Below are 17,454 nucleotides of genomic sequence, written 5' to 3'. Positions count from 1 at the left end.
AATTATATACTATTAGTAAAGCTCTTCTCTTGCTCTATAGAGTATATCAGTAACAGCCAGTCAGACACTAACACCGAGCAGTCCGGATGCAATGTCACAAAATAGTGACACCATCATAAACCCAGTAGTTGAGTAATAACCAGGCTATCAGAATCAAGTCGGCATAGCTAGGGCTATTCTTAGTTGTCAGGGACAAAGGAATTGGTTCAACTACCTTGGCTATACTCCACTCTGCTAAACCACCATATTATGGTTTAGTTATGCGAATCAAGTCACCTAGACAATTTACATCACAAATGAAGTTGATGGGCAGCAATAACCATGAGACGGAGCCTATCTTGAGGAGCCTATCTTGAAAAGGAGCATATGAAAGGAGCCCATTAAGACCGTTAGAAAAGAGTTGTCCGCGCACGGGCTCTCTGTATGTTTGTTTACTGTGATGAAATTCATGTACCATTCTATATTTATTATTAAATAGATATATTTTTTGTGATTGAACACTCAGTGGGTTTGTTTGCCTTGCATGTTTTGTGGAGAGAAAAGGAACGGGCAGTTTCCTTTACAGTATTTTTACTTCATTTTATTGCAAAGGATTTGTAGCGACCTTATACCTCTCCCCCAGAATCAGCCGCTTGTTTGAGTAAAGTTGCATTTACATCAGCCAATTTCGTGCCGATTGTCTGAACAATTTTGGCCATGGATCAATAATCGTCTCGTGCAAAAAGAACAAATAAGCCCAATAACGATTCTGTCTAGAAAGAAATTGTATCAGGCTGCTTGTGATTGGTTGCTGATTTTAGACTGATTTACAATTTGAGTGGTCAATGAAATCACTCTTCACAGTAAATCACACGTTTTCATTCAAATTGAACACCATATTTGTTTCACATTTGTGCACATTTTTGCCATGGGCTTCAAACGCAAGTAATAAATCTGTGAATAGCAATTCTGTGAATAGCAGCCTTAGATGAATTGAAGTATCTGCTTCAATTATTATCAGGTTGCTAGAATTATTGAACCAGATGTTGTTAGCAAAAAGTAGTCCTACCTATATTTGCAGAGTAGCTCAAACTTTAATGATCATGCTTTGCATTATTAGTGATAAACTGGGTAGTTTAAGATAATTGGTAAACTTGTTAATAACATCCATGAGAAACGGTCAACCTCTTAACAAATTAGGCAACAAAATACAAGTTTTGACTCACAAAAATTTATCAGCTAAAATACTTTTACTCTGTGAATAAAAGTTGTAAAATCACCCACTCTCAATTTAAACTCGCCCTGGGTGTGAACAAAAAAAATTGATCCCATAATTCCATAAATTGTTCAGAGATCAAATCCAAAAACACTGTTGACAAATTGGCTGTGAACCCAGCTTAATAAATTAAAATATTTATGTCTGAATATATAAAGCACAGAAAATGCATTTAAATAATAAAGACAGTTTTCTTTGGAGTCTCTCCTTGAACTCTTATCTTGGCTTAACCTTTTTCTCATTTAGCTTAGGCTTCACCTATGCAGGTTGGTAGACAATGTGGTTCTTTTTGAGTCAGCCGGTGTCTAGCCTGTCACTCCTTCAGCGGATTTGTTTTTTCTTTCGGTTTGGTGGGACTGAACCGTCTCTCTCTCTCAATATGGCAAAGATGGGCCGTTTTCTGTCAAACCAGATAGGACTATGGCTGGCCGATGTCTTGGATGCCTGGCCGAGATAGAGGTCGGCCGACTTCCGCCACTATATTTTTAAAGAAATGATTAACTTGATATTCAATAGATATATTCACATGAAACTGGTGAAAACATTGTTAGACATCTGAATTCAGTGATATGTAACTTCAATTAGTCAGTAAACCTGGTCAAACAAACAACACCAGTATTTGTAGAGCATCTATTAAGGAATGACTCACAATGTACTAAGGAAGTTCCTAAAAATCAGTCTATGAACAAAAAGGAATTGTTATCGTCTACCATAATGAAAATCATAGAATGAAAATTTGTTCTCTAAAATTACTAAATATCTGTTTATAGATTTTATTGGACACCATCTTTGAGTCTAATTGTTTTTCTCTTACCAAGTGCAGAGAATGAATTATTGCCACAATTAAAAGGCAAATTATCTCGGATGGTTAGATTACGGGTATAATAAGTTGAATGTTGTGAGTCTGAATCACACATTGATCAATGTTTTAGCAATTTCATTAATCGCTTGTACACAATTTTCTACTTGCGTGGATGTTGGTACATCTAAAACTTCTGTCATTGTAACAGAAAAATAAAAGACTTTGGCAGCATCCACAATACATTTTATAATTTTTAACGATTTAATATGAATTTAAAGGTCAGTTTTTATTAATTATGAATCCGTAAGACCAAATTAAATTCATGAGACCTTTTAAAACCATGAAACCTTTTAAACAAATCTCAAATGATGCTGATTTTAGATTATAGGAATTACAGAGAAAATTTCAATCTGTCTTATGAACACAGCCTATTCAAAAAGAATCAAGCATACATAAATTATTTTATAAATCACATAAATCATCCAAATACTTTCATCGCATTCAAGACCAGCTAGCGAGTGTAGAAATTTTCACCATAGACAGCTGTGCGGAACAGACGCTGTAAACTTTGAAGCGTGAGCCAGTCATGCATATCTTCACAGATTAAAACAGACTAGTTAGCATTCTCTGAGGGACCTTCACATGATGAGACAGAAAAGTGGAATTAAGGTTTAATATAGCCATGTACCTATAATATATCTACATTAATATCTATATATTAATGTAGAAGGCTAGTGAGTCTCTGGTTACATACTGGAATGGAAACCACTAATTTGTTCAGGTTCACCACTTTATATGCCACAGCGTCTTAACAGTCAAGAACTTGAGTAATTGACTGACTGCAGGAGAGAAGAAGTCGCAGCCATTTTTATAGTTTCACCAGACAGCTTTATTTTACTAACACTTAAAACCTAAGTCACTTGATGACTTCTCTGAAGAATGTGAATCATCTTAAACTAGTTTTATTAACTCCTTGAATGTCTTTAAAAGCAGCATGATGTAATGAGCTGTCCATTACAACTGGTATTTAATAATTGAGCTCGAAAAGCTATCACCTTTTGCTCCATGTTTCAATGTTAAAACTACTATGATAGAAATGACTGTTATAGAAAATGAGGGTTATGTGATGTCAATAATAAAGTCTCAGCCAAAGCTGTAGGCATTGATATTGCGGCACCGTATCATAATAGTTTTGATGGGCAAAATCTAAAGAAGATTTCAGGCTATTCAAAAAAGAGAGGATTTGCTATCAACACAAATGGTTTTAATATTTCTAGAGTGATATTCATTTTGTCTTCCCAATGGATACAAACTTGCTGAAAGCTCAGATAATTTTGATTCTAAACATTTTCAGGATTCGAGCTGAGAAATTCTCTTGTATGAGGTCTTTATTGAACTAATTAAGGTTGAAGATATACAAAGTAAGGGGAGATAAACCTGAATCACTAATAACTAACAATAATCGCTCATAATACTAAATGGGTTTTCAAGTGAGTTGAATATCTACAAACAGCACCTGCTCATTCTTGACAATCTATAAACAGAGCGCATGCTTATTCTTGAAACTCTATAAACAGAGCACTTGCTCATTCTTGACAAGCTACAAACAGAGCGTATGCTCATTCTTGGCAATCTATGAAAACAGCTCAACTTGAACAGAATAAAAATAGTGGAAACAAGTCTTCTTTCTGTAAAATTCATATCACATTCAATTAACAGAAGTATGTGTGAGAGAGTCATCATCTCTTGTTAATCTTTTGTATTATCTAGTTGATCTCTCTTCTTACAAGGGGAATGTGATAAAGTCTTTGCTATTTCCTGCAGCAGTATTCTATGTATCTTATATCTCAAAGTTTGTTTTTTGATCGTTTTTTTGTTGGTTTTTTTGCGTCCAGTTATAGCGATTAAAACCTAATAATGAAAAATTGAAGAAAATTTCTTTTCTCAGGGCTTTATAGTTTATTTTCTCAGGGCTTTATAGTTTCTTCTCTCAGGGCTTTATAGTTTCTTCTTTCAGGGCTTTATAGTTTCTTCTCTCAGGGCTTTATAGTTTCTTCCCTCAGGGCTTTATAGTTTCTTCTCTCAGGGCTTTATAGTTTCTTCTCTCAGGGCTTCATAGTTTATTTTCTCAGGGCTTTATAGTTTCTTTTCTCAGGGCTTTATAGTTTCTTTTCTCAGGGCTTTATAGTTTCTTCTCTCAGGGCTTTATAGTTTCTTCTTTTAGGGCTTTATAGTTTCTTCTCTCAGGGCTTTATAGTTTCTTTTCTCAGGGCTTTATAGTTTCTTCTTTTAGGGCTTTATAGTTTCTTTTCTCAGGGCTTTATAGTTTCTTTTCTCAGGGCTTTATAGTTTCTTCTTTTAGGGCTTTATAGTTTCTTCTCTCAGGGCTTTATAGTTTCTTTTCTCAGGGCTTTATAGTTTCTTTTCTCAGGGCTACATAGTTTCTTTTCTCAGGGCTTTATAGTTTCTTTTCTCAGGGCTTTATAGTTTCTTCTCTCAGGGCTTTATAGTTTCTTCTCTCAGGGCTTTATAGTTTTTTTTCACATGGCTTTATAGTTTCTTTTCTCAGGGCTTTATAGTTTCTTTTCTCAGGGCTTTATAGTTTCTTCTCTCAGGGCTTTATAGTTTCTTCTTTTAGGGCTTTATAGTTTCTTCTCTCAGGGCTTTATAGTTTCTTCTCTCAGGGCTTTATAGTTTCTTTTCTCAGGGCTTTATAGTTTCTTCTTTTAGGGCTTTATAGTTTCTTCTCTCAGGGCTTTATAGTTTCTTTTCTCAGGGCTTTATAGTTTCTTTTCTCAGGGCTTTATAGTTTCTTCTTTTAGGGCTTTATAGTTTCTTCTTTTAGGGCTTTATAGTTTCTTCTCTCAGGGCTTTATAGTTTTTTTTCACAGGGCTTTTATTGTTTTTTCTCTCGAGGCTTTATAGTTTCTTCTCTCAGGGCTTTATAGTTTCTTCTCTCAGGGCTTTATAGTTTCTTTTTTCAGGGCTTTATAGTTTCTTCTCTCAGTGCTTTATAGTTTCTTTTCTCAGGGCTTTATAGTTTCTTCTCTCAGGGCTTTATAGTTTCTTCTCTCAGGGCTTTATAGTTTCTTTTCTCAGGGCTTTATAGTTTCTTTTCTCAGGGCTCCATAGTTTCTTTTCTTAGGGCTTTATAGTTTCTTCTCTCAGGGCTTTATAGTTTCTTCTCTCAGGGCTTTATAGTTTTTTTTCACAGGGCTTTTATTGTTTTTTCTCTCGAGGCTTTATAGTTTCTTCTCTCAGGGCTTTATAGTTTCTTCTCTCAGGGCTTTATAGTTTTTTTTCACAGGGCTTTTAATGTTTTTTCTCTCGAGGCTTTATAGTTTCTTCTCTCAGGGCTTTATAGTTTCTTCTCTCAGGGCTTTATAGTTTCTTCTCTCAGGGCTTTATAGTTTCTTCCCTCAGGGCTTTATAGTTTCTTCTCTCAGGGCTTCATAGTTTCTTTTCTCAGGGCTTTATAGTTTCTTCTCTCAGGGCTTCATAGTTTCTTTTCTCAGGGCCTTATAGTTTCTTCTCTCAGGGCTTTATAGTTTCTTCTCTCAGGGCTTTATAGTTTCTTTTCTCAGGGCTCCATAGTTTCTTTTCTTAGGGCTTTATAGTTTCTTCTCTCAGGGCTTTATAGGTTCTTCTCTCAGGGCTTTATAGTTTCTTCTCTCAGGGCTTTATTGTTTCTTGGCTTCCTGCATCTGTGAGTATATTGTGTCTGCTGTATGTTTCATTCTTGATGAGTTGATCCTCTGCAGGCTGTTTGCTGCGGGCTCCTTTGGATTATATTAGCTTCTCTCTCTGTCTTGGCTCCTGTCTCGATGCACCCTCTTTTGCTGCTTGTCTCACTGCCAGTTTATCACTCTCTGGCTTGCTGTCAGTTTCTCACTGCTTTGGTTTGCTGTCAGCTCTTCTTTATATACTCATTTTTCAGATCATTGCCAAGTGTCATTGGTTGTCTGAGTTCATTCTTGCGTATCTTACAACATTCTTGTAATGTCTATTTTTAGTGCCCTCAATGTCAACCAACATTCTTTTCTGACATCTGATATCTGACGCCATCTTTTTTGGGATTCTATGACGATGCGATGTGCCCAATAAATTAACCTACATGTAAGTCAATAATTTGTACAAGATTGGACATAACCTGAAAACCATCAATAGCTGATTTGTAAAAATAGATTTTGCTATAATCCTCATCCTGAGACAGTTCTAATTATCTATCCGAAATAAGACAAGATAAAAATTCATATTTCATGTCATGCATTCTATAGCCATTCAATCAACCTTTTTTGTTTTTCCAAACATTAAAACTCATGCATGATCATACTATGATTTCACAAAGTCATTTTATCTATAATAAATGATGTTATAAACTTTATCTAAAAAAGTGTTGTAAATACTCAATTTGTTTATGACTGGTTGATGGTTCGATGTATATACATACGTCTCTGCTTGTGCTTGTCACTCTGCAAAGTTGTTTGCTTTGTAGAATAATCTTTGGTAGTTCTTGTGATGTATCGTTCTCTTTCATATGTAGTGGGGACAATCATAATTAATTAGCATATGGTCATACAACTTCTTCATGTGCGGTGGTGATAATGATATATGGTCATGCATCTACCATGCTTGTTAATGTCTCTCATCAGCTGTAATGGTTAGATGGCTCTGATGCTTGATATTTTCGTCAGTACATCATTTACTACACTGTTAGTGGCAGCGGGGTGGTAATGTTTCAATGCTTCCTACACTGATGCATTACCAGCTTCGTAGTTTTTCAAGCTTTTATTTTGGCATTACAATTCTTGCAATGCCAATCTTAGCACGATTGTTGCTTTCATGATTGTGATTGCGTGGTTCCAACTTTCATTGTTTTCAACTCTGACAGTGGTTTCAATAATTTTAAAGTTCCTTAATTACTTGCTTTTTTGTTTTCCACTTGTAATTGTTTGCTCGTTTAGTTGTTGTGTACAGTTCCATAACCTACACATTGATTTAGCCTCCAATGTAAACATGTGCTTAGAGATAAAGAATGACTAACAGACTGGCCAAAAATGAGAAGTATATTTGCTAATAGAACAACATGATAACTACATAGAAAAAATTCAGAAATGAGTGAGAAATCTTTAATCTTATGTTTGTAAAACATCACAAACCCAACTCCATCAAGTCAACCCTACATCATTTATTACTAGAATCAGAGGCTGGTTGTTGAAGATAAACTTTAGTCAAGTCTTCATGTTTCAAGTATTTCTCTATTATTTTTTCATTAACCTCTCTCACATTGTCTACTTTCTCTGTATTGTACACAGCTTCTTCCGTGACTTCTTCATTATCTTGATACTCTACTACTTCTGTTGGCTGACCCGTGACTCTCATATAAATAGAGTAGCATCCAATAAATAGTGCCTGCAAATGGAAATGATAAAACAAAAAGCTTCAACAAATTTCAACACAGTATAACTGAAAACCTTTGATATGGTATATGCTAACAATGGATGGTACTAAGTATGTTAAATAAAATTTGATGTAAAAGTTGGTAATAAATACTATAAACTACATAAATACGCAGTCAATGAAGTTTTAAGAATATTTCTTTTGTGTTAGAGCAAATATATGAGCGAAACCAAGCAGGGTTTTGAAGCTTTACATAGCACTGATAAATTTCACTGTCTATATTACTATTTCTGTAGTAATATTTAACCTTCAAAAAAGGTTTAAAAATAATGCAATACACCTCTCTTCACAAAAATATAGCATATCAATATTCATGAACAGACAGTAGGTTAATTCAAATACAAATATAATTAAATGTATTTAAATAAACTCATCTTTTCTAGCATTGTTCATATGCAGAATAAACAAACTTACCAGCAGACGTTGCAACAGACCAATAAAAGACAAGTACAAGTTAATTAGGCAAACGAGAGATCAGCATAATTACTATAAATATCATAGGAGTAGACTAAAGATGATCGGTTCATCTAGTACAGGCTTTCATAACTTTGATATGACTTTATAATGTGCATCTGTTTACCAGATGGATCACAAGCTAACTGAGTTAAGGAATATAAACTTGTTCTTGTATAATAAAAATCATTTAGTATTTTATAATCAAGTTTTACAAGTTTGAATAGTTTTTAATTTTTATGCTGGATGTAGAGTATACTTGAAGATAATGCGAATTATCTTTTGGTATGTCTATGTAAAGTTCCAGCAGGATGTAATGTGAGTTACAACTTCTTTGAAAGCTAGTCAGGGACAGATATTGCTAGACAAAATAAAACAATGTGATACTTTGAAGGAATAACACAGTCTGTGTAGAGAATTCTGAATGAGTTGAAAACCCAACCTATGAGAACTATAGACATGACAACGGAAAGAAACATGGTTGAGAATGTGAGATAAAAAACGATTTTGTAGATTTTCTTTTTCAAAACATCAAATTCATGTCCTTTTGACAAAACTAGCTGTAGACTTGTACACAACTAACCAATATAAAGTTGGCAAATGCTAGATAAGTTGTAGTCCATCCAAAACCCGTGCTCTCAATGATAACTCCGGATATTACAGGCCCGATTGTAGAACCAAGTGACATCGCACCGTTCACAAGACCTGCTACCATTCCATAAGTGTGCAAACTGTCCCTTTTATATCCATTTACCCTAAAAGATTTAATAAAAATTATACAAGTATGTTATATGTGGCTTACTAAAAGGTCAGAAAACATGTAAAATCCCACTGTGTTCTGGTCCTAGATGAATGTTATGACGGGCGGTATTTGATTATGACTGAATGTGATACCTAAGGTAACATATCTTAAAAAACATAGCCTTAGGTTCAAATATCTGCAATGATAAATCTTGAAGTCATCAACTATATTTTCTACACAGCTTTCAAAAACATGAATCACAATCAATATGCACTATCGAGTAGATCAGCCAAAGTGTCTGGCATCAGAACAAAAATGAACATTTAAATCATGCCTTCAGCTAACTTATTGTGTTGCCATTATACCAATAGAATGTTTTTTATTTATTGTCAGATATTGTGATATTGTGACTGATAACTATAATAACTGATAACTCTATGTCTGTGCAAAACTAGTGGTATTGCTGTGGTGCCATTAAAATAAAAAAATTGTACTTGTAAAATAATTTGACAATGGCATCTATGACTGATTTTACATTGTTGATTACTTACATCTACAAATGCTGTAACACCGTATAGAACCACAATTATCTAATTGTGGCAAGACAGTGACCTACATTGCAGCCAATTGTGCCACTGCTTTATCACTTCTCTAACAAAAGTAGATAACACTTACTCAGCAAGATTTAAAGCTGCCTGGAAAGGTGTTATGTAGATAATAGAAGTTGGAATGAACACAAATACTGTATCGATAGTGGTGAGCCAAAAGTACCTGCAATGAAACAGAGATAAATGTTCAAGCAACAGAAACATCTGAAGTCACAGACATTATTGAGATGTACGATAGTACGTATGAGCAACAATTTATCCAAATAAGGTGCTAGTATCAAAAAGTTACTAGCAATTTTATCAAAAAATGTGCTAGTGTGGTGAGATTGCTAGGTTTTAGATAGTTGTTACGGCTACATAAAAACCTAGACATCTCACTATACTAGCACATTGTTGATAAAACTTCTTGAAAATTAATCTTGAGATGATTTAAACACATATCATGTTTACTTACTTTTTTCCATGAAATATGAAGTCTAATAAAGGTGAAGGACATATTAGTAGAACCGCGACACCAGACCAAATCCAGGAAATTACCAAAGCAAGGTAGTTACTTCGTGGAAACTGTATAACAAATCATTAGTATATAGAGATGTATAGATAGCAAGATTTATCCAAATGCTTATTGCATAACTTTTTTGTAACATGTTAAAACTAAATAAAATTGAAATACTTAGGTTGAACAGCTATGAATAATTTTTTTGTATTTTGCAAATATTTACACTCTGTCATACACAATACTTACTTGAAATACAATAGTTTTATCTATTGTTCTTTTGAACAAACTTGTACAGTGATGGGTTCTTCAAAGAATAAACAAATACAAAAATGACTAAAAGTAATTACTGTAAACAAGTAATTAGATCGTGCTCTACCCAGTGCCCATACTCTGAGGTCTGCCATCTGTCATCTGTCATCTATAAACTGCCAAGTGTCATGTGTTGTCTAAGATCTGTACAGCTGATAGTCTATGGTCTATAGTTTACAGTCCATAGTTTATAGTTTACCACCTGTAATCTACAGTTTAGAGTCAATATTCTATCATCTATAATCTATCACACTATTCTACCAGTTTGTTTACTTTGTGTGATAGTTGAGTCTATAGTCAACTCTCTACAGTCCTAGTTTAAATATCTACAGTCTTTAATTTAAGCCTTGGAAACAGTTGACAGTCAATAGTATATATATGGGACACCCGATAGACTGTAGTTCTAGTTTAGGGTTCATAGTCTGTTGCCTATAGTTTTTAGTTTGAAGTCAACAGTCTATAGTCTATTTTCTTTAGTTTAAAGAGTATAATTTATATTTTATAATCTATACTCTATAGTCTGTAATTTGTAGTCTATTGTTTATATGCTGCTACTTATCACTTCGCTCTATAAGAACAAATTACCAGCAGAATATGTAATTGTTGGACTCAAAACTGTTACTTTATATGTTCCATTATTTACAGAAAGTACAGATCTTACTTTATTTAGTAACCTTGTAGCTACGGCACAAGAACCAATGTAAAAGGCTGACCAGATGGCATAGAGGAGTCCAAGAACAGCTGGATTACTTCTGAGCTAAAAATAAATTTGTGTAAACTCAGATTAAATTATACAGGCTTGTTGGGACAGAAGTGAAGTATCTAAAGGGGAATAAGAGGCATGTGAGCCAGGTAGGAACTTAGAGTTATAGAATTTTAGCAGAAACAGAATTATCTCCCAAAGTTAATTTTTAACAAACGGCAAACCTTAGCTAAAAAGCTAAACCAGCCTTTTTGTCTGGTGGTATTATTTAGTTTATCAACTTTTGTCAAATAATTTTAATTTTGCTCTCAGCTGGCAAAGACATGAAGCACTTAATAAATAACTGCACTAGAAAGTTTTTATAGAAAAACACAATACTTATTTATAACCCTATTAATTGGTAAGATCAGGGATGAATCTTATGTTGGGACTCAATATCAACAGTATAGACAGTTCTCACTATTTTGTACAATTTTGTACATTTTTGTACAGAGACTATTGAATAAATGGCTAGGTCAGTTTTAACATGCAGTTGAATAGTTACCTCTTCTATGTACAGCTCTGCAAGACCAATGGTGCGGCTCGTGGTTTGCATTCTTGCCAGAACATAAGTCCAACATAATAGCACACATCCGGGTATGGTCAGTAGTCGAAACAACCCTTGCTGGGATTTTTTTTCTCCTTCCACTGAAATAAAAATCAAGAAGTGTAGAACTTCATATGTTATAACTTGTTAGCACCTGTTAGTATTCGTTACTTCCTGTTACCTACTCGCTAGTCCCTGATAGTGCTTAATTAATTCATGACTCTTCTTAGTGGCTTAATGACTTCTTAGTGGATATTAGTATTTGGTGGCACTTGTTAGTACTTGCCAGTGCTTTAAGTAACTAGTTGGCTAGTTGATGTTAGCTTCCGCCAGCACCTGTTGAAACTTTTTATAACAGTTTATACCTGTCAGTAATTAACTCATTGATCATACAGTCGTTTTGAGTGACTTGCGATTTTAAACCATTAAACTACAGAGAACTAGAATTTACCACAAACCATGATACATTTCCTTTAAGGAATGTAGAGCCTAATGAGCTTAGACAATAAAGCGCTATAAAACATTTCACTATACTTTGAGAAAAATTGTGATTAAAATGCATTTCAAAGATTTAATACTACAGCATAATTGTTGTACTAATGACTTATAACTCTCAATAAATCAAGCACCTGCTTCTATTGTCACTATAGGTGAGATAATCTATCCCATGATTTTAGTATAGATTACTGTCAAATAGCTAATCACATTTATTGATGAAATGTCTAAAGAAATTGTTAATAGAGGTAAATAGTTGCCAAAGAATGTTCAGCCAAAAATGTAAAAAATATCGTTAATATGCTTAAATATAGAAAGTGAACAGAAAACTTTCTGTAGTAAGTATTTAACATTTTAAGAATACACACCAAGTATTTTAACACTAAAAATTTATGCTAGAAGAATATGCAGATAATTTTGTCTTTACTGTCACACAATAAATATTATCTAATTTTACAGTTTTATCATCGCTCTTCGATAATTTTCCTTTTCTCACAGACTTACCAACAGCTGGAATGAAGACTGCAACGAACAGAGTTGAGATGACCAAAGCTCCACCAGAAACCCAAAATGTTGCAGTATATCCTACAAACTGAGACAGGTAGAAGTTGACAACAAGATATGATTAAACAACTAATCTGAGTTAAATAAGCAATTTAAGACATTTGATATTTTCCATAGAGCTGCGTACAAGGGTTTAAATAGTTGATGTTATTTGCTAGACCAGAGTCACTCTCTCGATAGGAAAGAAATGGTAGTCAATGGACAAAAACAAGTCAAGACATGCTAGCATTTAAATCATGTTGCAGTGACTGATGAATAGGTTTGTTTATCTTTTACTCTCTAGATGCGGTTTTGGTGCATCACTGATGTAGAACACAGTGCTTTTACACATGCATACTTTTGGTCGTTTAAAAGTGTCTAGTTTACCCACACAATTTGTACAGGAGTTGACAGTTTAATTGCCGTCAGCCCGGCTAAGAGACCAAAAGATTGATTACTAGGAGTGTGTAAACCAGTGCGATCAGAACATTTATAATGTCAAGTTACAATTATACAGTTACCTTTACGGTTAATAGTTAACCTATAACCATAACACTAAAGAGAAGCAATGCTCAAAAGTTACACGGCATTCTGAAACTTCATCAGTGGTGTCTAAAAAACAATAGAGTTTGAATTCCCTAAGGCTATATTAGCTACTACACATCTTAACAATTTAAATCAACGAATCTCAGCCAGAGAAAATCAGGCAAAATTCTATCAAGTTGAAAAAGTCCCTTTTCCTTGCATACAAAGAATGTCAAGGTTGTTTACGGTTAACTTTCTGGTTGTCTATAAATACAAGATTTTTAGATAGTGTTGAGAGCTGCTACATTGTTTAATACTGTAACCTGCCTTGCAGAGGTTTCGTTTCAAGCAATGCATTGCGAGGTAAGAAATTAAATTTTACCTCATATAATGTGCCTCCTAGTGCTGTACCAAAGGCAAAAGCCATCCCAGTCCCTACTTCCACTATAGCCTGTAAACAGGAAGTGAAGTTAAAAAATATTTTATTGCATTAAACATTTTGGTATAAACTTATGTTAGATACAATAATAATATACAAATGCGTTGATAGAGTTCCTTGGTGTTCATTAATTACAAATTTTATGATCTAAATTAATCAAGTCTAAAGAAATTTATTAAAACAGGGGAAACGTCACCAACCAGAATATTTTCCGTAACTAATACACAGGTGTTTTCAGGCTGAATAAATTTGAAACAAGGTTTGTAAATGATATTTGTTCTCACTCTAAATTACATGCTGCATAATTGAACATAAATAGTTGACATGGTCACAAGCTGAAATATGTAGAAGTATATTATCAAGATAGCGACATAAATTACTACAATGATAGTTTATAAACATAAATACATTAAATATTGAGATACAGAAGAGTATTATAAAGTAGTGTTGTACTAGCAATATACATACTATGACATTGGTAGACTGAAATCCTGAAGCTTTTAGTAATATACTTGTAGTTGAAATGGTTACCATGGCAGAACCCACTCCTGCAAAGACTCGTAGTATGGTACATAGGGCTAGAAAGTACCATCCACTTGATATGACTCCGACATATCTAGAATAATTAGTTTTTCCATTTTTCACCAGACAGCACAGATGTTGCCATTTTGCAACCAAAAGGAGACGGCTCCCTAAGAGTTCCAATTTAAATGCACGACTACCTGTTTGCAGCAAAACATGAAGTAAAATTTATTTGAGTTGTTATTATACATTTCACAGAAACCTTAAAGGTTGACTTGCAACAAAATTCATGTTACAGTTATTTGGTATCAAAAGATTCACCATGTCTTACTCTGTGGTGTTGTAAGTACCAAATATGTGGAAATGTGATTACAAGCTTTTAAAAGCTCAAAAACGAAAAGCCGTCGTAGATTGGAATCTGTTTATTTCTCTGACGTAGTCATTACAGTTTGGTTATTGTCTTGTCACATGATGTTCTCACGTGAAGTGAAAGGGCAATAAAAAACTCAATATAAAACTTATCGTAGCACTAGTTTATGACAAATACTTCGGGTTGTACCGAAGACCCCGTATCAAATATAAATGCTCGCTACTTTACAGTCTTGTTTCGGCATTATTCAATTGTCAAGTCGTAATCTGATCATGTGACCCAATACTTCGCAAATAATTTCTGCAGCACTTTTCGATTATCACAGGTGACCAACAGGCTCGTCATGATTATCAGACAATGATATGTATTCCTTCGAGATAAGGTTAAACAATTTAACGATTTTTTACGGTGAGTTATAAGATATCAGTGCTAAAAGTGACAGCATTACAATGATGATAAAACAGACGCGTAAGAACAATAGATATAGTTTTATTGAATACTGAAGTATATTTGTGAAAAAATTTCGACGAATGAGGTTGCATGAAAGTGTAAACAGAAACCATCTTGTAACAACTACGTCCCATTTGAGCCATTTTGGAAAGAGAATCCAAACTACGGTGGTCTCGTGCGGCTGCCATTAACTGTTCGTTTTGGAGCTTTTAAGAGCTTGTAATCACATTCCCACATATTTTGCACTTACAACACAACAGAGTAAAACATGGTGAATCTTTTGATATCGAATAACTGTAATGTGAATTTTGTTGAAAGTCAACCTTTAAGTGACAATGGCAGCTGATCACAGCAGATTTATAAACATATATAACATGATTGCTTTATTTAAGTGAATCGATAAGGATAGTAACTTGGTGAAGATTTTGAAAATACCTATTTTGATGATAAAAGTGTCAGTTTTTATAATTCTTTTTTTTAAATCTTATTACATGCATTCGAACTCACCCAAAGAGTATTAGATTACATCCTGATATAAGAGTTCCAACCATGCACATACTTTTAGGTGGCCATCTTGTTAGCTAAAACAACAAATAAATTTACTCTGTCTATTTTGAGATCAAGTGTAATAAAACGCCATTTATTTTATTTGTAGCTATTTAAAAATAAATTCAAAAGTCAAATAATTTAGTAAATGATGCTCAATATAAAAATTAATGTTTTGGTATACTTAGAACTAATCAAAGTAAAAACTCAGTAGCCTGTGTCCATAAAAAGCAGATCCTAAAGCCTGACAAGTAAAATTTAGAAATGGACTCGCTTAATCTACTTTTAAACATTATTAACAGTCTTTACTGCTTTGTGCATATGATAAGCTGGAACACAATAGTTGGAGTTGCCTTCTCTCTATTGGAAATGTATTTATATTCTAACTGCACTGAGTAGACAGGATTATTATAACCTTTAACTCTCTGAATAACTGAGACCTAAGTAGTTCTTAACATGAGTGCAGGCCTGCTTAAGGTCTTTTGTTTAAAAGGTATAGTTAGCATTAGTTAATCTTAGCTTGAAATCTAAAGATATTCATGGAAATATAGGAGTTGCGCCAACATGATGAAAACTGTTAAACTCAAGCAGCTGTATGCATGATCTAATGTTAGTTTTAGCCTTCCATAAAAACTCCTTTTTTATTAAAATTTACAAAAATTTAGCTTCTAGAAAGAATGGCTGTGAGCTCTAATTGCGTAATTCAAAACCTTAATGAAACCTAAGGCTATGCTATGTTTGGACTAAAGATACACAAGTTAAGTTTGTAATAGTTATGGCAGTTTCTTTGTAAATATATCTCTTACTCTTCACTTAATGCTATTTTTCTTTTGTATCCAAAATAATTCTGGTAAATAAATCTGTATAGTAAATATATACTAAAAACTCCTTTAATAATTAATAAAGGTTGACTTACAATTGTGCCAAAAAAGGGGGAGAAGATAAATCTAGCAAGGTCATAGGCTGAGTAGACAATTCCAATGTAAGCCATAATGACACCTTCGGCCCTTGCTACTTCTGGATAGAATGGGTAGAGCAATGTATCTGACCCTCGTGATAAGCATTGTAGAAACATCAAAAATAGTAGCATTCCATACTTTTTTTTAGAACTTGTATCAGGTAGACTGTTTTTCATGTCCAAGTCTTTGGCAGATAACAGATCCGTCTCATCATCTTCATTTGATTCTGTCATTGTTAATTAACTTGAACTAAAAACAGAGTTTAGAATAATATTCAGTTTAAGAACTTAAGTCTATCAAACTCGCGGCTAGGTGGAGAGTCCCAAAGTTGAACACTAGTGAGAGACACATAGTCTAACTTGTCTAGTTCCTTTAGGTTAGTTACGATACTAAGAATTTACCTGCATACCAACCTATGAAATTGTACATAAAAGTTCTGTTAGTTTATACACTGGCTATAGATATGCCTTTTCTTACATCTATCAGTAACTCACTTTACATTTATTTCAGGCAAAAAAATCAATTGAGTTTTTAATGTTTCAACAGGTTTAATTGCAACTAGCTAAAGTGTTTTTGTTTTACAATTATCTTTGTTAACACCAGAAAAAAACATAAAAACCTATATTCATTTTTGGCGAACAAACCTAAAACAACTCTGCACATATTTCAAATACATGTATTTTCAAACATTAATACTAACTGACATTCATTATAATCTAATTTTCAACATCTTTAGTAGGTATTTACATACATAAAGACCAATAACATAAGGATACATAAGGACCAATAATAACAGAGGAAGTTAAACAGGACAGAAAGAGTACTGATGAAGGAAAGAGTTACTAGACATTCTACTAACCTGGTTGATATACCAAAGTATACCAGTAGTTGAGTTGATTCCGATGGCCTTGGTAACCCGGCTCTCCTGTTCAATCTCCCGCTTATTAATGCAAGACCGCTCTTGTGGAACTAATGTACATCGTTTCATGCTTCAATCGTGGTAATAAATAAAATGATTTATTACCATGAAGCGATGTAGTGCATCTTAGGTCATTCACAAATCATTATTTGGGGCTTAAAGAAAGCCAGCCCAGATTTACCGGTTGTACCATTAATATTACCATATTTGTCTGATTTCAAGCCATATCTGATTAAGATGAGTGTACAAGGGAGATTACAATAGTTTTT

General features: G+C 33.8%; 1 protein-coding gene across 2 annotated transcripts; it reads right to left on the bottom strand.

Moving 5' to 3' along the window:
• Nucleotides 1-7,226: 7,226 nt before the first annotated feature.
• On the bottom strand, nt 7,227-17,200 carry LOC137400170 (MFS-type transporter SLC18B1-like). 2 transcript variants are annotated; one of them, XM_068086487.1, is made up of 12 exons: nt 17,126-17,200; nt 16,224-16,515; nt 15,269-15,342; nt 13,888-14,035; nt 13,363-13,431; nt 12,417-12,504; nt 11,376-11,518; nt 10,790-10,885; nt 9,775-9,884; nt 9,388-9,483; nt 8,554-8,725; nt 7,227-7,469 (listed from the first exon to the last, which is right to left on the bottom strand). In XM_068086487.1, exons 2-12 carry the CDS (start codon nt 16,497-16,499, stop codon nt 7,242-7,244), a joined length of 1,500 nt encoding a protein of 499 aa, XP_067942588.1. In that variant the 5' UTR covers nt 16,500-16,515; nt 17,126-17,200; the 3' UTR covers nt 7,227-7,241. The 2 variants fall into 2 exon arrangements, with proteins under 2 accessions (XP_067942588.1, XP_067942589.1); XM_068086488.1 differs by lacking the exon at nt 9,388-9,483.
• Between the last annotated feature and the right edge of the window lie 254 nt (nt 17,201-17,454).

This window comes from Watersipora subatra, chromosome 7, assembly GCF_963576615.1.
Source record: "Watersipora subatra chromosome 7, tzWatSuba1.1, whole genome shotgun sequence".
NCBI classification, from domain to species: domain Eukaryota; kingdom Metazoa; phylum Bryozoa; class Gymnolaemata; order Cheilostomatida; family Watersiporidae; genus Watersipora; species Watersipora subatra.
This window is presented reverse-complemented; position numbering and strand designations above follow the sequence as displayed.

Excerpts from the sequence above, each read along its gene's own strand:
- LOC137400170 (XM_068086487.1), bottom strand. The coding sequence starts at position 16,499 with ATGACAGAATCAAATGAAGATGATGAGACGGATCTGTTATCTGCCAAA. Across the intron at positions 14,036-15,268 it reads TGTAATCTAATACTCTTTGG|ATATGTCGGAGTCATATCAA; the intron begins GTGAGTTCGAAT and ends TAATTATTCTAG. Across the intron at positions 9,885-10,789 it reads CTACAAGGTTACTAAATAAA|TTTCCACGAAGTAACTACCT; the intron begins GTAAGATCTGTA and ends TTTGTTATACAG.